The 25,730-nt window shown below is 39.3% G+C and overlaps 1 protein-coding gene across 1 annotated transcript; it reads left to right on the forward strand.

Moving 5' to 3' along the window:
• Positions 1 to 21,206: 21,206 nt before the first annotated feature.
• Positions 21,207 to 22,217, forward strand: FAM50B (family with sequence similarity 50 member B). Its single transcript, XM_047101518.1, has one exon. The coding sequence runs from the start codon at positions 21,207 to 21,209 to the stop codon at positions 22,215 to 22,217; it is 1,011 nt and encodes a 336-aa protein (XP_046957474.1).
• The last annotated feature ends 3,513 nt before the right edge of the window (positions 22,218 to 25,730 follow it).

Genomic DNA, 25,730 nt, shown 5'->3' on the forward strand with positions numbered 1-25,730 from the left:
GAAAGAAGTATAATACATTGTTGAGTTCATCAAACAGAATGATCCCATTATATTAAAGTACATATTTACATATACATTTATGGTCTAGAAGTAAATGGCAACTATTAATAATGGTTATCTCTCAGGGGCACCTGGGTGGCTCAGTCGGTTAAGCTTCAGTTGGGCTCAGGTCATGATCTCACAGCTCGTGTGTTCAAGCCCCGTGTTGGGCTCTGTGCTGACAGCTTGGAGCCTAGAGTCTGCTTCAGATGCTATGTTTCCCTCTCTCTCTGCCCTTCCCCTGCTCACCCTCTGTCTCTCTCTTTCAAAAATAAATAAACATTGGGGCGCCTGGGTGGCGCAGTCGGTTGAGCGTCCGACTTCAGCCAGGTCACGATCTCGCGGTCCGGGAGTTCGAGCCCCGCGTCGGGCTCTGGGCTGATGGCTCAGAGCCTGGAGCCTGTTTCCGATTCTGTGTCTCCCTCTCTCTCTGCCCCTCCCCCGTTCATGCTCTGTCTCTCTCTGTCCCACAAATAAATAAACGTTGAAAAAAAAAATTAAAAAAAAATAATAAATAAACATTAAAACAAAACAAAACAAAAAAATTATGGCTATCTCTCAAGTATAAGATTACCTAGGGACCATTTTGTGTAGTTTTTATAAAATGTATGTAGTATAAAAATATTTTTATTTTAAAATAAATAATTAAATGAGCATGAATCAGAAAGAAATCTGGGTTGGGTAATATGTGGCCACCTTGATGGCTGAATGCATTCCTCTTGTCGTCAGCCTTGAATGCTGATGAAGCGTCTGGCAGATGATAGTGACTATCATGTTTAGAAAGAGTGGAAGGCAAGAGGAGGGGCAGCATTAAGAGCTACACTCCACTGTCCCAAAGTTGTGCATACAGCAGCACTGGTGGATTAGAGAAGGCATGGGGAATGGCTTCCCAGGGAGGTATGAGCGAAGAAAACAGAGCTTTCCCAACCAAGAAACTAGGAATGAAGAAATTTCACAATCACCTCCGGGTGAAGGAAGGGATTTAGTTTTTTTATGTTCGTTCTCCTAAATGCCCACCTACAGCGTTCAGAATTGGCTCCTTGAAAACTATGAGAAGTAGTCATTTTCCAGGTTCTGGCTGTGAAGGCCAGAGGCTGTCTCATCTCCTCTGCTACCAAACCAGGAATTTCTTGTACCTGATCTCATCCCTTCCTGGTTCTTTGGAGTTGCCTTTGGACTAATTTTGATAACATGTCAGCACTGCTATGAACAGCCAAAGCCTGGTATGATCCTATGAGGTAAGGCCCTTGGCTGAGTTGACATCTCCCTGTCCCTGTAGCAGGATTCTCACACAGAGTCATGATACCAAGACTTTTCTTTCTAGGAAGCAACTTTATTTGTGCCAGCACTGACTCAGTTGGGTTCACACCCAACACCCCCGAACACCAAGTGGCATAGTTTTTTATATATTTTCAACTTTCTTTTGTCTCCCATATATGGTAACACACAAACATGCAATCTGATTAAGTGGTCTCATGTTACAGGGTCATGAGGGATATCACGTAGGAATATAGCCAGGTTGCCTTGAGGTTTTTTTAGTTTACATTCCTTAGGGAGTGGACCCTACCACACCTCCACCTCCAGAACCTGGAGTCTTGAGTTCTAGATAACAAGCACAAGGAGGAATTACACAAACAAATAAGCGTTATGCTCTCTTAATCCATGCCTTGTCACTGACTTAGATGAATTAGAGAAAGTTCTTTGGTTGAATCCTAGGCCTTATAACTCAAAGGATCGGACAGTATCAGTGTGTAATTTTTTAGATGAAAAAACTGAAAACTTAAATGTTACCTAATTTTTCCAAGGCCATGACAAACTTTAGAGCTGACGGGAGAATCCAGTCCTCCTCTCGTAGCATGATTTCCACTCTGCCATGCCACATTTTTGGCTGCCACATTTCCAGCAGCAGAGTTTCAGAGTTTCAGGGATTTATAAAGAGTGATCTTTTACATCTTCACTCAAAATAGTGAATTGGAAATGAAATTGTAGGACTGAACACTTTTACTGTAATGCCTAGAGTTGTTAATAACAAGAGTACTTAAGTGTAATACAGTCAAACAATGTGACATTTGTTTATTCATCCATTTATGAAACATTTATTCAGCATATACAACATGCCAGGCCCTGCTGCAGGAAAAATGAAAACTTACAGCAGTAGCAAGGAACCACATAACCTGGCAATAATTTTAAGCCATACATCCTTATCCAGTCAGTCTGGTCCTGCCCATTAGATCCCTGACCATTGGTCTTGGCCACCCTTGAACAAAGAATTAGTACATCAGTGCAAAACACTCAGTTTCCCGAAGACCCTCTGGCAACATTCACTTACAATAAACTCTTGGATACGGTCCCTGTGGATGGTAGTCCTATGGAAATCTCTGAAAGTCAGGACATACAGAAGTTTTTACTTCTTACATTTCATCTATCACTGGGATTTCTGCATCCTTTACAACGTTTACAGGAAGTCCTGCCAGGTAGACAGGACAAGCTGCATCATCAATTAAACAACAAGACCCAGTCCTAACCCCTGGAATGATTTTAGACAATTGCAGTGGCTCAGCAAAGACTCCAGCTAGTAAATTTTGGTTACAAAATAAGCATGGCTATATGTTAGTAAACTCATAAACCACCACATCTTATGAACAGTTGTCTGAGAATGGGTTTTCCTTGTATCATAATGGCTACATGTACATTTCCTGAAATGTGTGGAGAAGCACCAAGGCAGGCTGACCATTGACATCACTGACAGCTGGTTGTGTTGCAAGTGTCTCAATATGTGCCAAAGAGTCTGTGTCTACTGAAAGAAAGTGCGCATTGAAGTCAACAACAGCAGGAAGCATCCTGTGGGAAGCTCTCTCATCTGTTACCTGCAGTCCCTAAAATCACCTTCAACATACTAAAGGCAAAAATCCTGTCTCCACCACAGATTCACATTACAGAAAAGTTACACACTGATTTTTTTTTAAAATCTAGGTGACAAATTGGTCACTTATAACCAAGAATGAAGAAAGTTCTTTACATAAAAGGGAAATGACACCAGAAGGAAAATTTTAACTTTAGGAATGAAGGAAGAGAAATGGAAATGGAAAATATTTGGGTAAATATAATTTATTGAGTTCTTTTCCTGAATTCTTTAAACTATGGGTGATGGTTGAAGGCAATAATTGTAACATTATCTAATGGGTTTTCAATTCATGTAGATGCAATGTACACAATAACTACAGGGAAGAGTAAAGGGACATATAGAGTGGTGAAGTTTTTGTATTCCTCTTAAAGTAACAAAGTATTAATTCAAATAAACTGAAAAATAAAGGATATATGCCATAACCCCCAGCATAACCACTAAAAATCCATAAAAAGATATAGTAAAAGCCTCAAAAAAAGATATGTTAAAGCTTCAATAGATAAACTGAAATTGAATACTAAAAAGTAATCAAATAATTTAAAAGAAGGAGTAAAGGGAAAACAGAGGAATGAAAACAGGTGGAAACAAGAGAAAAATAACAAAATGATAGACCTAAATCTTAACACTTCAGTAATAAATACAAATGGCTCCAAAAAGACAAGGAACACCAGAGTGGTTAAAGAAAAAGAATCAACTATATGCTGTCCATGAGAAAATCACTTTAAATGTACTGACATAAGTTAAAAAAAAAAGATGGAAAAAGAAATTACATGAAAACACTAATCAGAAGAAATCCAGAATTACTAGAATAATATAAGATAAAGTAGACTTTAAAGAAAGGAAAATTACTGGGACAAAGAGGGACATTTGATAAATGGGTCATCCTACCAATAAGACATAACAATCCTAAGTGTATATGTACCTAAAAACAGGACTTTAAAATACATTATTTAAAAATAGGTAAAACAGAAAGGAAAAGTAGAAAAACACACATTAAAATTGGAGCCTTCAATACTTCTCTTTCAGGAATTGATAAAACAAGTGTATAGAATAGAAAATCAGCAAGATATAGAACTGAACCAACTGATCTACTGACATTTTTAGAACACCTCCAAGGAACAACAGAAGAACACACATTCATTTCAAGTGTACATGGGACATTCACTAACATAGACCATATTCTGGGTTATGAGAAAATCCTCATAAGTGTAAGAGAATAAAAATCACACAAAGTATGTTTTCTGATCACAACAGAATTAAACTAGAGATCAATAACAAAAAGATGACTAGAGTATCTCCAAATCTTTGTAAATGAAAACACACACACTTCTAAATAAATAATCCATGAGTCACAAAGACTCTCAAAAGAAATTAGAAAATAGTTCTTGGGGGTTTTTTGGGATTTTTTTTAGAGAGTGCACATGCACACATGCATGTATGAGTGAGTAGGAGAGAGGCAGAAGGAGAGGGAGAGAGGAATCCTAAGCAGGTCCCATGTTTAGCATGGAGCCCAACACAGGGCTCCACCTCATGACTGTGAGATCATGACCTGAGCCGAAATCCAGAGTCGGACGCCTAACCGACTGAGCCACCTGGGTGCCCCTAGAAAATATTTTGAATTGAATGAAAATGAAAACACAACATATCAATATTTGAAGAATCCAGTTACCACAGTGCTTTGAGAGAAATTTACAGGTTTAAATACTTAAATCAAAAAAGAAGAAAGATTTTGAATAAGTAATCTAAGCTTCTACCTTAGGAAAAAGGGCAGGTCAGCAAATAGAGGGAACGAAAAAATAAAGATAAGAGCAGAAATTAGTGAAACTAAAAAGAGTAACAGAAGAGAAAATAAAAGAAAAAATTTGTGTCTCAAATAGATCAATAAAATTCAGTAAACTTCTAGACAGACATAAAGAAAAAACAGAGAAGATACAATATAAAGAATTAAAAAACGTAAATCACTATAAATTCTATAGACAGCAAAAAGATAATGAATAATGCAAAACTATGTACATAACTTTGACTGCTTAGATGCAATGGACCAAGTCCTCAAAGGCCACAAAGTATCAAGACTCACCTAAGAAAAAAATAGGCATCCTGAATAGTTCTATCTGTATCTGTTAAATAGATTGTAGTTTAAATCTTGCCAAAAAAGAAAAATCTAGGCCAAGATGGTATATTAATAAATCTTGCCCAATGTTTAAAGAAAAACACCCAATTCTGCACAATCAGCATCATACAGGAAATTCTAGTCAATGCAACAAGGGAAAAGAAAGAAAGAAGAAAGAAAGAAAGAAAGAAAGAAAGAAAGAAAGAAAGAAAGAAAGAAAGAGAAAGAAAGAAAGAAAGAAAGAAATGACATACAGATTGAAAAGGAAGAAATTAAATTGTCTCTGTCCTCAGACCATAGCTGTTGTTTCAGGAAACATGATGTCTATATGGAAATCCCAAGGAATCTATTAAAAAACTTGTAGAATTAGCACATGAGTTTAGCAAGATGGAAAGATACAAGGTCAACAGAAAAAAATCAATTTTATTTATATATATTGGCAATGAGTAATTTGAAATCAGTTTTTTTTAATGTTTATTTATTTTTGAGAGAGAGAGACAGAGTGCAAGCAGGGGAGGAACAGAGAGAGGGAGACACAGAATCTGAAGCCGTCAGCACAGAGCCTGGCGTGGGGCTCAAACTCACGAACCATGAGATCATGACTTGAGCCAACATAGGAAACTTAACTGACTGAGCCACCCAGGCACCCCTGAAATCAGTTTTTTAAAATGACATTTATAATAGCTCTAAAAAAAAGATAAGCAGTTGAGTATAAAGCTAACATGCAGAATCTATGTGCTAAAAACTACAAAGTGCCAATGAAAGAAATGAAAGGAGACCCAAATAGAGAGCCACACAATGTATGTAGCCATACAACGTTCATCTCAACAATACAGTTAAGATGGCAAATATCCCCCAAATTGATCTATAAATTTAATGCAATTCCAATAAAAATCCAAGAAGGACTGTTTATATAGACTAGGTGATTCTACAACTTATATAAAAAGGCAAAAGGACTAGAATACCAGAAAGTTCTTGAAAAAGGATTAAGCAATTTTAAGACTTGCTATAAAGTTGCAGTATTCTAAAATAGTGTGATATTAACAAAGGAATAGACACATAGTTCAACAGAACAGAACAGAGTCCATAAATAGACCCACACAATATAGTTAATTGATTTTTGACCAAGGTACAAAAAATATTAAAAAGAATAGTCTTTTAACAAATTGTGTTGGAACAATTAGATGCCAATATGCATACAAATTAACTCTGACCTAAACATTGTATCTTAAACAAAAAAAATTAACTAAAAACTAGACTATATGGGTCCTTTCCATAATTTGGCTATTGTTGATAATGCTGCTATAAAACCAAAAAACAGACTCTTAACTATAGAGAACAAATTTATGTTACCAGAGGGGAGGAGGTGGGGGAAGGGTAAAATAGGTGACTGGGATTAAAGAGTGAACTTGCTGTGATGAGCACCAGGTGTTGTATGTAAGTGCTGAATCACTAAATTGTACACCTGAAACTAATATTACACTATATGTTAACTAACAGGAATTTAAATAAAAACTTGGAAGAAAAAAATATATAAAATGGGTTTCACAACCAGGTAAAAAAATTATTAAAGTGGGTTTCCTGTAAAAAATTTAAAATAAAAAATAGACCATAGATCTAAATGGAAAATATAAAACTATGAAATTTTGGGAAAAAGCTTAGGAAAAAATCTTTGTGACCTTAGATTAGGCAAAGAACTCCTAAATAAGACATCAAAAGCATGATTCATAAATGAACAACTGACAATTTTGACTTCATCAAAATAAAAAACTTATGCTCTGCAAAAGTCACTTAAAAATGAAAAGAGAATCTACACTTGTAGAAACTACTACAAATCACATATGTGATAAAAAAATTTGTATCCAGAACCCAACAAAACTTAACACTCAATAGTAAGAGAACAACTCAATTAAAAAATGAGACCAATTAGGCAAGAAAAAGAAATAAAGGACCCACAAATAAAAAGAAAGAAGTAAAACTGTCACTATTTGCAGATGACATAATATTATATGTAGAAAATCCTAAAGAATCCACTAAAAATATTAGAATAAACAAATTCAGTAGAGTTTCAGGATACACCATCAAAATAAAAAAAAATCTGTTGTGTTTCCATACATAAATAACAAACTAGCAAAAAAAGATACTAAGAAAACAATTCCATTTATAATTCTGTCAAAAAAATAAAATACTTAGAAATAAATTTCACCAAGGAAGTGAAAGATCTGTATACTCAAAACTGTAAGACACTGATGAAAGAAATTGAAGAAGACACAAATGAAAAGATATACTGCGCTCATAATTGGAAGAATTAATATTGTTAAAATATCCATGCTTCCCAAAGCAAATTTGGGAACAAATTCAGTGCAATCCTATCAAACCTCCAATAGCATTTCTCACAAAAATAAAACAATCCTAAAATTTGAGTGGAACTGTGAAAGACCCAAAATAGCCAAAGCAAGCCTGAAAAAGAAGAACAAAGCTGGAAGCATCTCACTCCCTGATTTCAAACTATATTTCAAAGCTGTATTGGCAAAACAAACAAACAAACAAACAAAACAAAACAAAAATAAAAAACAGAGACACATAGACCAATGGAACCGAGTAGGGAACCCAGAAATAAGCTCATGCATATATGGCCAGTTAATTTACAACAAAAGAGCCAAGAATATAGGATAGGGGAAGAACAGTCTCTTTAATAAATGGTGCTGGGAAAACTGGATGGCCACATGTAAAAGAATGAAATTGGACCAATATCTTACACCATACACAAAAATTAACTAAAAAGGGATTAAAGATTTGAATGTAAGATCTGATACCATAAAACCCCTAGTACAAAACATAGGTGGTAAGCTTGACACTTGTCTTGTGAGAATATTTTGGATTTGGTAAAAAAAAAATTAAAAAAAAAAAATTAAAAATAAATAAATAAATAAATAAGTGGGGCTACATCAAACTAAAAACCTTCTACACAGCAAAGAAAACCATCAGCAAGATGAAAAGGCAACCTAATGAATGGGAAACAATATTTGCAAATCATATGTCTGATAAGGGGTTAATATCCAAAATATATAATGAGTTCCTATAATTCAATAGCAAACTAAGAAACCAATTAAGAATGGTCAGAGGACTGTTATTCAACATAGTATTGGAAGTCTTAGCCTCTGCAATCAGACAACACAAAGAAATAAAAGGCATCCAAATCAGCCCGGAGGAGGTCAAACTTTCCCTCTTCGAAGATGACATGACACTCTATATGGAAAACCCAAAAGATTCCACCAAAAAATGCTAGAATTGATTAATGAATTCAGCAAAGTTGCAGGATATAAAATCAATGCACAGGAATCAGTTGCATTCCTATACACGAACAATGAAGCCACAGAAAGAGAAGTCAAGGAATCGATCCCATTTACAATTGCACAAAAAACCATAAAGTACCTAGGAATAAATCTAACCAAAGAGGTGAAAAATCTATATGCTGAAAACTATAGAAAGCTTATAAAAGAAATTGAAGAAGACACAAAAAAATGGAAAAAGATTCCATGCTCCTGGATAGGAAGAACAAATATTGTTAAAATGTCGATACTACCCAAAGGAATTTACATATTCAATGCAATCCCTGTCAAAATAACACCAGCATTCTTCACAGAGCTAAAGCAAATAATCCTAAAATTTGTATGGAACCAGAAAAGACCCCGAATAGCCAAAGCAATCTTGAAAAAGAAAACCAAAGCAGGAGGCATCACAATCCCAGACTTCAGGCTATACTACAAAGCTGTAATCATCATGACAGTATGGTACTGACACAAGAACAGACACTCAGATCAATGGAACAGAATAGAGAACACAGAAATGGACCCACAAACATATGGCCAACTAATCTTTGACAAAGCAGGAAAGAATATCCAATGGAATAAAGACAGTCTCGTCAGCAAGTGGCGCTGGGAAAACTGGACAGTGACATGCAGAAGAATGAACCTGGACCACTTTCTTACACCATACACAAAAATAAACTCAAAATGGATGAAAGACCTCAATGTAAGACAGGAAGCCATCAAAATCCTTGAGGAGAAAGCAGGCAGAAACCTCTTTGATCTTGGCCGCAGCAACTTCTTACTCAACACGTCTCCAGAGGCAAGGGAAACAAAAGCAAAAATGAACTACTGAGACCTCCTCAAAATAAAAAGCTTCTGCACAGTGAAGGAAACAATCAGCAAAACTAGAAGGCAACTGACAGAATGGGAGAAGATATTTGCAAGCGACGTATTGGATAAAGGGTTAGTATCCAAAATCTGCAAAGAACTTATCAAACTCAACACCCAAAAACAAATAATCCAGTGAAGAAATGGGCAAAAGACATGAATAGACACTTATCCAAAGAAGACATCCAGATGGCCAACCAACACATAAACTAATGCTCAACATCACTCATTATCAGGGAAATACAAATCAAAACCACAATGAGATACCACCTCACACCTGTCAGAATGGCTAATATTAACAACTCAGGCAACAACAGATGTTCGCGAGGATGCGGAGAAAGAGGATCTTTTTTGCATTGTTGGTGGCAACGCAAGCTGGTGCAGCCACTCTGGAAAACAGTATGGAGGTTCCTCAAAAACTAAAAATAGAACTATCATACGACCCAGCAATTGCACTAGTAGGTATTTATCCAAGGGATACAGGTGTGTTGTTTCGAAGGGACACATGCACCCCCATGTTTATAGCAGCACTATCAACAATAGCCAAAGTATGGAAAGAGCCCGAATGTCCATCAATGGATGAATGGATAAAGAAGATATGGTGTATATTTATATATACAATGGAGTATTACTCGGCAATCAAAAAGAATGAAATCTTGCTATTTGCAGCTACGTGGATGGAACTGGAGGGTATTACGCTAAGTGAAATTAGTCAGTCAGAGAAAGACAAAAATCATATGACTTCACTCATATGAGGACTTTAAGGGACAAAACAGATGAATATAAGGGAAGGGAAACAAAAATAATGTAAAAACAGGGAGGGGGACAAAACAGAAGAGACTCATAAATATGGAGAACAAACTGAGGGTTACTAGAGGGGTTGTGGGTGGGGAGATGGGTTAAATGGGTAAGGGGCACTAAGGAATCTACTCCTGAAATCATTGTTGCATGCTATGCTAACTAATTTGGATGTAAATTTTAAAAAATAAAAAATAAAATAAAATGATAAAAAAAAATAAAAGAAGAAAAAAAAAAAGAAATGGGCAGAGGATGTGAATAGACATTATCCCAAAGAATATATAAAGATGGACAACAGGTACATGAAAAGATGTTTAACATTACTATATGTCAGGTAAATGCAAATCAAAACTACCAAGATAACACATCACATCTGTTAGAATGGCTATTACCTAAAGACAAGAAATAACTGTTGACAAGGGTGTGGAGAAAAAGGAACCCTGTGCACTGGAGGTGGTAATGTAAATTGGTATAGCCACTGTAGAAAACAGTATGTAGCTTCCTCCAAAAATTAAAAATAGAACCACTATATGATACAGCAATTCCACTTCTATGTATTTATCCAAAGAAAACAAAAATATTGACCTAAAAAGATGTATGTGCGCCATGCTTATTGCAGCCTTATTTATAATAGCCAAGATATAGAATCAACCTAAGTGTCCACTGATGGATGGATGACTGAATACCACATTTTCTACATATATGTATATGTATATACATATATATACATACTGGAATTTATTCAGTCATTAAAAAGAATGAAATATTGCTATTTGCTACAACATGGATGGACCTTGAGGGCATTATGTTAAGTGAAATACATCATGTAGAGAAAGAAATACCATATAATCTTACTTATATGTAGAATCTAAAACAAAAAACAAAACAATAAAGCAGTGAGCTCATGGAAACAAAGAACAGACTGGTGGTTACCAGAGGTGGAGAATGGAGGGGTGAGGGTGTGAAGGAGGCTAAATGGGTGAAGAGAGTTAAAAAGTACAAATTCCTAGCTACAAATAGGTCATGGGGATATAATATATAGCATGGGGGACAAAAAGGAAAAAAAAAATAAGCAAAAGATTTCAAAGAACACTTTATTGAAGAAAATCCATAATGGCAAATAAACATGTGAAAACATGATTTTAACACCATTTTCTGCTTTGTGAAATGCAAATTAAAACCTAACGGCATACCATTTACATACCCCTATTAATTAGAATAGCTAAAATTAAAAAATAAATAAGAACACAATACCTACCTGGCAATCCTATACTTAGGGAGAGAAATGAAAACTTTTGTTCACATAAAAACCTCTACGTGAATATTTATAGCAGCTGCATTCATAATAACAACTGGAAGCAACCCAAATGCCCAAATGCCTTTAATCCAAATGGCTTAATAGATAAAGAAATGGTGGTGCATCCACAGGATGGAATACTACTCAACAATAAAATGGAATGAACTATTGATACACACAACAACATGGGTGAATCTCAAAAGCATTACAATGGATGAAAGAACTCTGACTCAAAGCTTACATATTGTCTGAATCTATGTGACATTTTGGAAAAGGCAAAAATGTAAGAATGAAGATCAGTGGTTATAAGGGGTAGAGATGGAGGTGGGAGTGTAACTACAAACGGATGGGACAGGGAGTTTTCTGAGGTGTTAGTTTTCTGTTCCTGACTGTAATGGTGATTGCGTAAGTGTGTTAAAACTAAGAGAACTGGTATACAACATTCAACTTCTCTATGCTATGCTCACCACCAATGTAGGTATCACTCGTCAACATGCAAAGGCTATTACAATACCATTGACTATATTCTATACCTGAAACTAATGTAACATCATGTGTCTACTATATGCAAATTAAAAAAATAAAATAAAATAGTCATGGGGATGAACAGCACAACATAGAGAATAATCATAAAATTATAATGGCTTTGTACAGTGATGGTAACTTACACTTAATATGGTTGGTATTTTGTAATGTAGATGATTGTTGAAGCTGTATGTTGTACACTTGAAACTAATATAATATTATGTGTCAACTATACTTCAATTAAAAATTTAAAAAATAGGGGCGCCTAAGTGGCTCAGTAGGTTAAAGCGTCTGACTCCTGATTTTGGCTCAGGTCATGATCTCACGGTTTCTGAAATCAAGCCCTTCATAGGGCTCTGTGCTGACAGCGTGGAGCCTGCTTAAGATTCTTTCTCTCTCTCTCTCTCCTGCCCCTCTCCCCCACCTCATGCTCTCTTTCTCTCTCTCTCTCTCCAAAATAAATAAGTAAATAAATAAATTAAAAAAAATTTTAAATAAAAAAATAAAACAACTCAGAGAACTGTATAAGCAAAAAACAGAGTCAAATTTACAGTTTTTAAGTTAAAAAAAATTAAAAACGACTTTGGAAAGAGTACCTTATAGCAGGGCTTCAGCAGTGTCTCACATATATTCCCGTAGTTAAGCAACAACAGTTATCAACAAAATATCCTCCTTCCCTCCCCACCCCTGCCCCCACAGAAGGTTAAACTATCAACCAAGACATTGGGACAATGCTTGGGTCAATAGTTTCTTCTAAATAATAAGTCTTGGGCCAAGAGTTTCTTCTAAGTAAGTGCTAACTCAATAACAAAATGTGGCATTATGGCCAGGGCTATGGTATCACAATATGTGAAGACCAAAAAGTCCAAGATCTAATCAGCTCATGTGTGCACCTCCCCTACCCCAAGGGACAGAGTCAAAAACCATGTTCTATGGACCTTAGCACGCTGTGTGTCTCACATTTTATCATCAGGAAATCAGTCCAGTGGGGACTTCTGAAGCTCGTGCCAACTATAATTAATAACACAGATTTTCTATCACATGTGCCCTGACTAGTGTCTCTGGAAAAGAAAAATGTTATTTAGAATTTGTGAAAATTTGTAGGCATTAGGTATTTGTCAAAACTCATATAATGGCACACCAAAAAGAGCAAGTTGTATTTTGTGTAAATTAAAAAAAAAAAATGTTAACCTTTGGGAAAAGCCTATCTCAAACTGTAACTTAAGACACATTTTAAGCAACTATTTCACGTCTTTTTGTTTATTAGAGCTCAAATTAAAGTGATAGGTGGTAAGAATGTATACCATGAGGTTGGTTCTTCTTTTGTGGTTTAGTTTATTACTGGAAACAGAAAATATAAGTCAGCAGAGAGGTCAAAAATGGAGGGTGGGGAGAGTCTGACCTGTTAGGAACCTAACAGGAATTAGGAATTGTTAGGAATTGTTCTGTTTATGTATTTCACAACCATCTTTTAATGGGGTAGTATCTTCCATGTTTATAAGCTGTTTAAGGACTAAATCCTAATAGTGATAGATCAAGTGAACTACATAATGGTGATCACAGGTGATACCAAAACTCCTCTGGGGCTGCTGGAACCCTGGAAGATCATAATGGCTTTAGGAAAATTATTAACCAGTCTGGCTTTCCATGAGATCGAAACCCACCAAGTGGTTAGCACGTTTGGAGTGTGAGTGCATTTTACAGAAAGCTCCAAGGTGTTCCAGAGTGGTGGTTCCCTGGGAAGCAGAGTGGATATCCAAGAGCTTTGGCTGGTATGAAAGAGTTCTCCAGAAAATGACTGATTAAGAAAACAAGTTCACATAGAGTTAAACAGTACATTCTGTCGGCTGTAATGATGTTGTCAAGGACACCATAAATAATCCAATGAATATATTAACACCATAAGTGAGATTTCTTGGTTTCTGGTTTGCATTTACTTCAGCGTTCCTTAAGGGTGTGGTTCTTCCCTGTTCACCCAAAGTCAACACTAGGTTCAGATATTTTCTTACCTCAAAGTTTCATTTTCTGAATTTATTGAGCAATCATTCCCCATTCACCTCCAGTGCCAAGAAGTGGGTATCTCAGGGTAATCTCCCCTCAACTAGCTTCATTATCTATGAATCCTCTAAACTATCTTAGAAGCAACCCCAGGAACAGGTTTAAACCTGTTGTAAACCCAGTGTCCCCCAACATGCTGGACCCCATGGCACTAGTGGGTGTTCAGTGTTGGCTTGGAACAGTGTCAATTATGGCTGTCATTGAGCTCCAGCTAAAGGTCCCGCAAAGTGACAGGTGCTGCTCTGAATGATGAATTCTTCATCCCATGATCACTCCCAGTTGGGAGAAAATAAATGGTTTTTCATTTTTTTAAATTTTTTAAATATTTATTTTTGAGAGAGAGAGAAAGGACAAGTCAGGGAGGGGCAGAGAGAGAGAAGGGAACAGAGGATCCCAAGCAGGCTCTGTGCCATAGACAGCAGAGAGCCTGATGCGGGTTCAAATTTATGAACTGTGAGATCATGACCTGAGCTGAAGTTGGACACTTAACCAACCGAGCCATGCAGGCACCCCCAAAATAAAGGTTTTGAGAGAATTAACCAATCTCACTATTGTCTCTTCACTATAATCTGAACCACCCATTTTCAGCAAAGCAAGAAGAGTGGGGTGGTGTTTAGATACCAATAATCTTCATTGACAACATTATAAAAAGCAAGAGGGGACACTGACCAAGGACCAGAGTTGGCTCTAAAACCCACATGGCTGGTGATGGAACTAGGCCTACCTCTGATTTGGAGCTGTCTTCTGAGGTCAATGTAAAAAGCCACATTCACTGCACTTTCAAGAAAAAAAAAATCCTTGGAAAAACTGTGAGTGACAGTGTAGTATTGTAATGCATTCTACATGTTTCTACACAAAATAACACTTCCCTTTACTACTTTTCCTCTAAGTGTTCAGTGGGAGAAGACACAATCCTGATTAGTTTAGAGTATTTTCCCTTCTGAGTAGACAACTGACTTTTTATTTTTCACTGACTTTTTTCTATAGGTATGAGCTCCTTGCCACCCCTCCCTTACCCCTGTTATCTGTCATGTCCCTTCACTTCTCTGGCGATACTTCTAAAAGCTGTGTTTCAAGTGACACTTTGCAATCTTAAACAAAAGATGTGTACCTTTTGAAAAAAAAGAGAATCAGAGCTTCATCTCCTATTTGCCCTTCACCCCAGTTTGCCTCCACCCAGCCTGCAGCCATGGAGGTACAGGCCAAAACTCACCACAATTCCATTGCTGATTAAACTGTAAGGAACATAGGGGTGCCTGGATGCCTCAGTTGGTGGAGCGTGGGACTCTTGATCTTGGGGTCGTGAGTGTGTGGAGATTACTTCAAAGTAAATCTTCAAAAAAAACTGTAAAAAACATAAAAGTATATTATTACATATGATATTTGCCATAGGTTTCTCAAAAATGCCTTTTATCAAGTTCAGGAAATTCCCTTCCACGTCTAATTTGCTAATTTTCATTTAGTTTTATCTGCAGGTATTGGAGATGTTATTACCATGGTTATTACATAGGTAGATATTTTAGTATCAAACTATCTTTGAATAGGGCCTACTTTCATATGCATGTGTTCATAAACTGCTGGATTCAATTTGTTAATATTTTGTTTGAGATTTAAGATTACCATATAATTTAATTCCTTGCATTTTTAAAATCTGGTTTAAATATTAACAACTTCCATAATAATGCCTTCTTCCTCCATGAGTTGGTCAGATACTTCAATTTATTGTAGGGAAAAATTAAATCTTAATCCACCATATGAAGAAGTCAATAGATAAAGTAAAATTGATTAGCCACAAAATAGCAATGTAAGAACTACTGAAGAATAAGAAAGTAAATATGAGAAGAATCATCTGATGGGATTGGAAGGAGTTGCTTCTAGAGAAAAGAGCGATAAAACTGGGCACTGCTTGATTTGCTTTTGTTTTATTTTATTTTGTTTGTTAAAATAATCATTCTAGGGGTGCCTGGGCACCTCAGTTGGTTAAGCGTCCGACTTTGGCTCAGGTCATGATTTCACAGTTCCTGGGTTCAAGTCCTGTGTCAGGCTCTGTCCTGAGAGCTTGCTTCAGATTCTGTCTCCTTTTCTCTCTGCCCCTCCCCCACTTGTGCTCGGTCTCTGTCTCTGTCTCTGTCTCTCTCTCTCTCAAAAATAAACCTTAAAAAAATTTTAATAAAAAAAAATAAGCCTTTTAGGGGTGCTTGGGTGGATTGGCTGGTTAAGCTTTTTACTTTGGCTCAGGTCATGATCCTGTGGTTCATGAGTTTGAGCCCCACATTGGGCCCTCTGCTGTCAGCACAGAGCCTGCTTCAGATCCTCTGTCCCCCTCTCCCTCTGCCCCTCCACTGCTTGCTCTCTCTCTCTCTCAAAAATGAATGAACATTAAAAAAAAGTAATAATCCTTTTAATATTACTTTTCTTTTAAAACCATGAGTATGTATTACTTTGATAAAAACTAAGGAGCAGATTTAGTTTCACAAAACTCAGAGACATTTATGGTGCAGAATCTATTTTGAGATCTGTGACACCTTCTTCCTTTTCTCTAGTGAACATATATTAAAGTTGTGGCTTGTTTCTCCAAGCTCTTTCCAGCCAGTACATTTTGCATTTCCCTCTCTCTGAACACGTGAAACTTCTTCCCTCCACCTTTCAACATCCCCAAATATTGGATTTCTTCCAAGCAAACATTGGAAGACATTTTTAACCCCCTCCCCCTATTAGAAAGCATGCAATAAAATCATTTTTATATTCATTTAAAATATCCTACAAAGGACTTCTGGTCTGGTGACAGAATTCTGTAGAGGTCAGGCACTGGTTGGTTGGAGTTTTTTTTTTTTTTGGCATCTGGTTGAATGATAGGTGCTGTGGCTTTGGTTGGACAACAAATTCAGTATACTCTGATGGATGCTGGAGGGATCCTTGAGTGATGATGCTGTCAGGAAGTACTTCCTAGACCCAATTTGGGCTGATTGGGAAATGTTGTCCTTTACAGACGCTGGTCCACCAACCAGTTTCATGGTAAGGCTGACTCTGGAGATGAGCTTATACACGCTACTTGTTGGATGATCATTTTAAATCAGAATTAAGACTGATGACAGGTAAACTGAAAACCAATCATGACAAAAGGTATTCCTTTGTTGATTTGTTCTTTTTGTTTGTGATGGAAACTGATTATCTTTTTTTTTCTGTTAAAACAATTAAAGCAGTAGCTTTTGAGTTTTGTGGGATTTTTAAAAATTGCCACCATTGGTTTGCATATTTGCTTTACCTTGTCGCTAAGTGGGAAGGAGGTGACATTTTCTTTAAATTAAAATTTGCATATTTAATCAGCATTTCAGATTCCTTGGAGCAGACTGTTGCTCCCTTCCATCTATTTGTGTTATTGTCATTGTTGATACAGTGGAAGAGTTGAAAACAGTAGACTTTAGCTTGCTGGGGTACTTTTCATTGAGGATTGAGATCACAAGCAACTATCATCTTGGGACCCGTGGGGTGGGGGGAGTTCTTAAAATCAGGACTTCAGACTCTAAGGATAAAACTGCTTCCTTCTGTTTTTCTTGTCAACCTTTTCGAAGAATTTAAGACTAACTGTCTTAATTCTGGAGGCTGATTGGCTATGGTATTTGAAGACTGTGATTGAGTTAAGACAATGGATGCTAGATAACAGGAAGAGGAAAGATGAGGTTTGGGGACTATATTGACATTTAGATTCTGATTAGATTGGAAAAGGGCAATTATAGTTGATGTGGTCATATTATATTTGATTGGATTAAAGTGTGGCTGGTTGGATTATCTAATTGAAAAAGGAGGTGGCCAAGCAATCTGATTTATGTTATATCTAATAAAGGTAATCACACAGGGATCCTGGAGAGAAGAGGGTATCAGTAACTTTGTATATCTGGGGGTGGCAGGGGTGGGGTCACTGGAGGCTGCTAGAGGTTTTCTATAGGGGATGACCCTGAAGATGATCTTGAAGGCTGGCACAGTGGACAGCAGGCTTCTAGGAAGGGTATGTACAAAGGAAACAGTTATGAAAGGGCATCTTGTACTTAAGAACACTAAAATGTTCCAGGTGGCCACTGTATGGTGTGGAGTGTTGGGAAATGGGTGGATGGGTTTGGTGATTAGGGACCTGGTAGGAAAAAATTTAACATTCCAGTTTTATCTCAAAATAGAGTGTTGGAGGAGATTTTCAAGAAAGGGAGTGACATTATCAGATGTATTTTTTATGAGGACCACTGGATTATTTATAGAAGATAGACAAGAATGAGAATACACTGGGGCACCTGGGTGGCTCAGTCAGGTAAGCCTCCGACTTTGGCTCAGGTCATGATCTCACGGTTCATGGGTTCCAGCCCAGCGTTGGTCTCTGGGCTGACAGCTCAGAGCATGTAGCCTGCTTCAGATTCTGTGTTTCTCTCTCTCTCTGTCCCTCCCCCGCTCATCCTCTGTCTCTCTGTCTCTCTCTCAAAAATAAATAAACATCGAAAAAGTCAAAGAAAAAGAAAAGAAAAGAAAAGAGAAAAGAAAAGAAAAGAAAAGAAAAGAAAAGAAAAGAAAAGAATGAGAATATACTGATGATAGGGCACTGATGACGAGGCTTCAGGTGGAAAAAAAAGCACAATTGTTATCTTAAGGCCAGTGGTAGGAAAGGAGAGAAAAGAAACATATGAAATATTTTCTTTTAATTGGTTATGTGTGAAGGACAGTAGTCCAGGAAAATGCTTAGAATTCTTGTTTGGCCAATTTGGTGAGTGGTAACACCACAATATTTTCTCCTTGGCACATAGGTGCCATATTTTACTATCATATAAGAAAAGGTTTCTTCTTGAGGTTGTGCTCACAGGCATCACTGCTTTTAGAAGGACGCGATGAAAGTCTGGCATATATTTCACAGCCAGTTTTTCTAAACGTGGTTCCTTGAGGCACTGGTTTTGAGAAAAGTAAACAGATACTCTGTAGAGGAAGAAATGTTGAATAATCCAAAAAACTTTTGGGAAACATGAAATATTACACGCCCCCTTGGAAAGTCACAGTGGAAACATATCAGAGACTCACAGTAAAGAGACTCTTAAACTTTCTTTGACTCTGACTTTCCCATATTTTTTTGAGTTTAGAACTCCTTTTTCACAGAACACATATTTGGGGGGATTTAAGTAGACCAAATGCAGTGTTTGTGTTATGAAATTTGGGTAGGATTCGATTATCCACAAATAACTGTGTTTGAATCAGAAGACAGAACTGTATCCAGTGGTGTGCTGCTAAATGTTTACTGGCCAAACTAGGGGAGGTGGGGGAGGTAGGAGAGAGTGGAGGTGTGAGAGATACAGAAGGAAGCACAAAATAGTTGTCTTGGAGAGCAAGACAGCAGACTCCCTGAGGCAGCATGATAGAATTACCAGGCAGTTTTGAATCCCCATTGGAGGGTTGAGGTCATGAACTTCAAGTGAGGCTAGCCAACAATAGCAGTGCTGTTTTCCTCAGCCCTGCCGTTTAGGAGTTATGAAGACAGGGGCTACGTTTAACCAGGATTAGAGCTTTTCCAGGCAAGAATAACAGGAAGGAAAGAAGCATGAGAGATGAGAATCCATGCAATGTCTGGTGGGTAAGGAAGGAGCAAGCAGAGGGGAGTATGATGGAGAAGTGCTTTGGATCAGAGGTCTCGAACTATCAGAGGACAGTTGGAGTTAGGTTATTTATTCCAAGAGTAAGCAAACTGAAAGGAAAGGAGGTTCTAGAGTTCAGATTTGGGAAATGGGGCACTTGCTCATAGTGATAAGAGCTAGGGCATGGCAAAGGAAGAGGCCATCAGAAGTGAGAAGGTCTAGGTGTCTGGTAGGTTCTGTGGATGACATCCAGGATTATGATGAATGGAGGATGGAGGAGGACGGCAGTTGAGCCAGGTGCTAAACCTCAAGGATTCTGGAGGAAAGGGAATTCCAGAGATGACAGCAACAGCTGGGGTAGTATCACTGGGTTGCATGAGCTTCAAGGAAGCTAGGAGTTCTAAAAATGTAGAAGAAATATTTTTGAAACTGCAAAGACATCCCACTTTTAGAGTTTGAGATGATGTGGATGTCAGAGGACATGGATGTGGATGTGATGTGGATGTCCTCTACTTTAGGAGAAATGGTCTCCTCAGGGAACAGCAGGCTTCCAGCATGAGACAAGAAGGTAAAGGGAAGGTCCCAGAGGTGGCTGAGGATTTAGGAGAGTTTGTTGATGAGGAGCATCTTTCCAGAGGGCAGAGTGGAAGAGTTTGGGAGGGTGGGGATGGTTGGATGAGACCTTGTCTTGAGTTTGTGGGGGTGAGGCTCCAGAGGATGACGGAGCTGTAGTGCATGAGGCAGGATGGACTGGTCTTGACGGAAGATGGTTGATTCAAGTTGAGTCCAATAAAATTAGGGGGAGGCTTCATTCCACTTTGGCTGAAACACCAAGAAGCATTCCTAGATGCCTTGTTTTCCACAGCAAGCAGGGCCATACCTACACTGCTTCTGCATACTTTAGTACTGGGCATAAGGTGAACTCAACAAATACTCACTGCAGAAATTATTCTCAAGGGACAACAACTAATACAGTCCTGCCTCACTTCTAACATATTAATAGGATCTTAGCTAACATTACCACCCTCTAGGAAAGTACTAAAAGATGCTTTTGTCTGACCCTTCTCCCCTCACTCACTTACCTCTTCAAGAAGAGTGGTGTATCTGATTGCGAGGACAGGTGCCTTCTCCTCCAGGGCCAACCTGGACATTTTCCTCTCAGACTCTGCTTTCCTGTGGTCAATACACCCAAATCCAGTCCCAGGCCCATTGCAGGCCTGCTTTCTTGGTTCCCCAAATCTTGCTTGACAGGGGTACCCAGACAGATAAGGGTACCTGGACGGGTGAAAATTTGCTCTGTAAACCAACCCTCTCCACGTACAGCTCTCAAAACCCAGCTTTGCAATGTCCAACATGGGAGCTATTAGTCACATATGGCTATTTAAATTTAAATTAATTAAAATAAAAGTCATTGTCTTGATGGCACTAGCCACATTTCAAGGGCACAATAGCCTCACATGGCTACACATCGGTCAGCACAGCTACAGAACACTTCCGTCATTCCAGAAAATTCTAGTAGAATGCACCGCTCTGAAACATTAATCAAACCATTGTTATTGGCCCCTTTCTAACTCAAGTGTTTTTCATTGCAGCAGAATCCATGAGCTAGCCCGGAAACTCCCAGGCATCAGACAGGAACTGGAAGCGGGAGTGGGCGTGCCGAGCTGCCAGCATGGCGCAGTACAAGGGCACGATGCGGGAGGCCGGCCGGGCCATGCACCTGATCAAGAAGCGGGAAAAGCAGAAGGAGCAGATGGAGGTGCTGAAGCAGCGGATCGCCGAGGAGACCCTCATCAAGTCGAAGGTGGACAACAAATTCTCGGCTCATTACGACGCCGTGGAGGCCGAGCTGAAGTCGAGCACGGTGGGCCTGGTGACCCTGAACGACATGAAGGCCAAGCAGGAGGCCCTGCTCAAGGAGCGGGAGATGCAGCTGGCCAAGAGGGAGCAGCTGGAGGCGCGGCGGCTGCAGCTGGAGGCACTGCGGGAGAAGGAGCGTAAGCAGGAGCAGAAGCGAAAGATTTGCAGCCTGTCCTTCACGCTCGACGAGGGCGACGAGGGCAACGTGGATGAGGAGGTGGCGGCTAGGGAGCAGCCCACGTCAGCGGGCCTGAGCAAGAAGAAGAACCTGGGGAAGAATCCAGATGTGGACACGAGCTTCCTGCCTGACCGCGACCGCGAGGAGGAGGAGAACCGGCTGCGGGAGCAGCTGCGGCAGGAGTGGGAGGCCAGGCGCGAGAAGGTGAAGCGCGAGGAGATGGAGGTCACGTTCAGCTACTGGGACGGCTCCGGGCACCGGCGCACCGTGCGCATCCACAAGGGTGGCACCGTGCAGCAGTTCCTGAAGAGGGCCCTGCAGGGGCTGCGAAAGGACTTCCGTGAGCTGCGGTCGGCGGGCGTGGAGCAGCTCATGTACATCAAGGAGGACCTGATCCTGCCCCACTACCACACCTTCTACGACTTCATCGTCACCAAGGCCCGGGGCAAGAGTGGGCCGCTCTTCAACTTCGACGTGCACGATGACGTGAGGCTGCTGAGCGACGCCACCATGGAAAAGGATGAGTCACACGCGGGCAAGGTGGTGCTGCGGAGCTGGTACGAGAAGAACAAGCACATCTTCCCCGCGAGCCGCTGGGAACCCTACGACCCTGAAAAGAAGTGGGACAAGTACACGATCCGATGACCCCCTTCCCGCTCCTCTGAGGCTCCCTGTCATGTCCCACCCCCACCTTGTCCTGCATATGGAGCCTTGGCCGCCCCCTGGTGACCTCCTGCCCGCACCGAGGCAGCGACAGCCAGCAGAGGAAACGGTTTTCTGTACCCTGGAAATTCCAACTTAATTTGGTGACCTCCATTTCTTTCCCGAAATTTAATAAAGAGCCGAAAGTTCTCGTGATTCAAGTGTTGTCATTCTGTTGCTGATGGTTACTTTTGGTTTGGTTGTTTTGCAGGGGGTTGGGGGCGATTTTTAATGTTACTGTGTGAATTCATGATATGGCCGCGTTGAGCTGTATTGGAACCATGACTGGGCATACCGTGGGACACAAGTGAGAGTAAGGGGCACATTTTTGACCTGGGTCACGGTATTTAAGGAAGTACTCGTGGGCATGGACTTTGGAGCCAAACTGCCTGTGTTTGATTCCCAATTTAACTTCTTTACCTGCTGTATAATTTGGGACAAATTAATTGAACCTCTGTGCCTCAGTTTCCTCTACTGTAAGTAGGGTAACAATAGCTCTTATGTCATAAGATCTCTTTGGAGATTAAATAAGTATTTGTAAAGCACTTAGAACTCAATAAATGTCTGTTATTCTTTGGTCTTGGTTAATTTATTTAAAGAACCACTATGACCCATTTCAGAACCATGTGAGGACAAAAGGTTGACCTGCCCACAACTTTAACCAAGATCAGGGGTGTTGGGAGGGGGCAGTGGCTCACAAACTGGGAGAGCAGACCCCTTCTGAGTGATCCTTAGCTAGATTGTTTAGCCCCAGGGGTTGGGAGTTGGTTAGTATAGCCTAGAGATCAGGATTTCTGTTTGCCTTTTGCCTCAAGCTCCAATATGGCTCTGCACAGTGCTGTTAAAGATTCTGTCTTTATTTGCCTTAAAGTTTTGATACTTGATTCAGTGTGGATTTCCTTGTGTTAATGTTGATTATTTAAAATATTGCATTAGGGGCGCCTGGGTGGCTCAGTTGGTTGAGGGTCAGACTTCAGCTCAGGTCATGATCTCCCAGTTAGTGGGTTCTAGCCCCACATCGGACTCTGTGCTGACAGCTCAGAGCCCAGAGCCTGCTTCAGATTCTGTCTCCCTCTCTCTCTGCACCTCTCCAGCTCACACTCTGTCTCTCTCCCTCTCTCTCAAAAATAAATATTAAAAAAATCTTTAAATATTGCATTAAAATATTTATCTTCATTACAGAGTTTTTGGGTGTTTCCACTCTCCACCTCCAACATTTGCCTTAATGCCCAAGGGAGATGCCTCACTCACTTTACCCCAGTCCCAGCTTGGAGGGTAGGAGGGACTCTTCTTTTCTCAGAGTTCTTGACTCAACCCACAAACAAGAACTTCTGCCAGAATGTTGGCCCTCTGGGCTGTGGGTCCCAGCATTGGGACTATTAGGATCATTGGGGAAGCTTTTAAACCTTCCAATTCCCAGGTCACATCCAGAGTCAGGATCTCAGTGGGACGTAGACATTAGCATGTTTTGAAGCTCCCCAGGATTCAACGTGCAGTCAGTTTTGAGAAGGAATGTGTTAGGGTTGCCTTCTCTCTACCTCTTACTAACTCCTTCCCTGAGATTCCAGACCATACGTACACCTGGGTCAGAGCTCAGGACAGGCTGAGGGCCTTATCTCTGGACTCTGATTTACTTGGTGGTGGTGGTGGGTGTGTGTGTGTGTGAAATGGTACTACCCAAAGTGTGGTCCTTGGAGTGGCAGTGTTAGCCCTTGGCAGCTTATCAGAAAGCAGAATCTCGGGTCCTACCCCACACCTACTGAATCAGAATGTGTGTTCCAACAGGATCACCAGGTGATTCATATGCACAGTAAGATTTTAAAAACCTGTAGCCGGCTAGATGTCTGTTCTGTAGTCTGCACTTTTTTTTTTTTAGTAGTGATTTATCTTTGAGAAAGAGAGAGAATGAGTGGTGAGGGACATAGAGAGAGGAAGACAGAATCCAAAGCAGGCTCCAGGCTCTGAGCTGTGAGCACAGAGCCTGACTTGGGGCTCAAACCCATGGATGGCGAGATCATGACCTGAGCCAAAGTTGGTCACTTAATCGATCAAGTCACTCAGGCGCCCCTCTGTAGTGTGCACTTCTAACATCTTAACTCAAGACCTAGACTTAGAGGGTGCTAATAGTAGGACCCCACATCTTCGCTTGCAGGTCCAAGCTACATTTTCTAATCCAGCTTTAATTTGAACATTGATATCCTGGCCACAGTCCAACCCTTGCATCTGTAATGGTTTGGTGTTACTTAGACTCACTTAGTTACTTAATCCTTCCATGCATGACAAAATCCACAAAGTTCACAGTGGCTTAAGCAAGCTTATTTCTTTTCCTCTACAAATCTAGAGATAAATTTGCATAGCATCAATCAAGGACCCAGGCTACTTCCATCTGTTGTTTTACCAAAGTGGTCTCCATACCTGCAGATACCTCATAATCCAAGATGGAAGCTCCAACTCCAACCACCACATACACATACCAGGAAACAGAAAGAAGGTAAGGGGAGAAGGAAAGCCCAAAGGCATAAAATGACTGTTTCTTAAGGATACGTGTAAACTGACAAATAATACTTTGATTTAGATCCCTTTTGCCAGAGCTTGGTTCTTTGGCACACTTTGCTCCAAGGAAAGCTGGGAGATGTAGTCTTTTTTTTTTTATTTTGAAGAAAAGATTATTTATTTTTTAATTTCAGTATAGTTAAGATACAGTGTTATATTAGTTTCAGGTGTACAATATAATGGTTCAACAATTCTAACATTACTCAACGCTCATCATGATAAGTGTACTCTTTAATCCCCTTTAACTATTTCATCCATCCCCCTACCCACCTGCCCTCTGGTAACCATCAGTTTGTACTCTGTAGTTAAGATTATGTTTTTTGGTTTGTCTATTTTAATTGCTCATTTGTTTCTAAGATTCCACATACGAATGAACTCATTATGGTATTTTTCTTTCTCTGACTTATTTTACTTAGCATTATACTCTCTAGCTCCATCCATGTTGTTGCAAATGGCAAGATTTCATTCTTTTTCGTGACTAATATCTATATCTATCTATCTATATCTATCTATCTATCTATCTATCTATCTATCTATCTACATACATATTACCATATCTTCTTTATCCATTCATCTCTTGATGGACACTTAGGTTGTTTCCATAATTTGACTATTGTAAATAATGATACAAAAAACATAGGGCTGCATATATCTTTTTGAACTAGTTTTTTTCATATTCTTTCTAAAATTTTTTTTTGTTTTTTTACTATTTTTTTAAATATGAAATTTATTGTCAAATTGGTTTCCATACAATACCCATTGCTCATCCCAACAGGTGCTCTCCTTAATACCCATCACTCACCCTCCCCTCCATCCCACCCCCCATCAACCCTCAGTTTGTTCTCAGTTTTTAAGAGTCTCTTGTGTTTTGGCTCCCTCCCTCTCTATCCTTTTTTTTTTTCT

This window comes from Lynx rufus, unplaced genomic scaffold (genome assembly GCF_022079265.1).
Source record: "Lynx rufus isolate CCGP_SWC_20201006 ecotype Redwood Valley unplaced genomic scaffold, mLynRuf1.p SCAF_6, whole genome shotgun sequence".
NCBI classification, from domain to species: Eukaryota; Metazoa; Chordata; class Mammalia; order Carnivora; family Felidae; genus Lynx; species Lynx rufus.

What these genes read in the sequence shown, in the direction of transcription:
- FAM50B (XM_047101518.1), top strand. Translation starts at nt 21,207, where the DNA reads ATGGCGCAGTACAAGGGCACGATGCGGGAGGCCGGCCGGGCCATGCAC.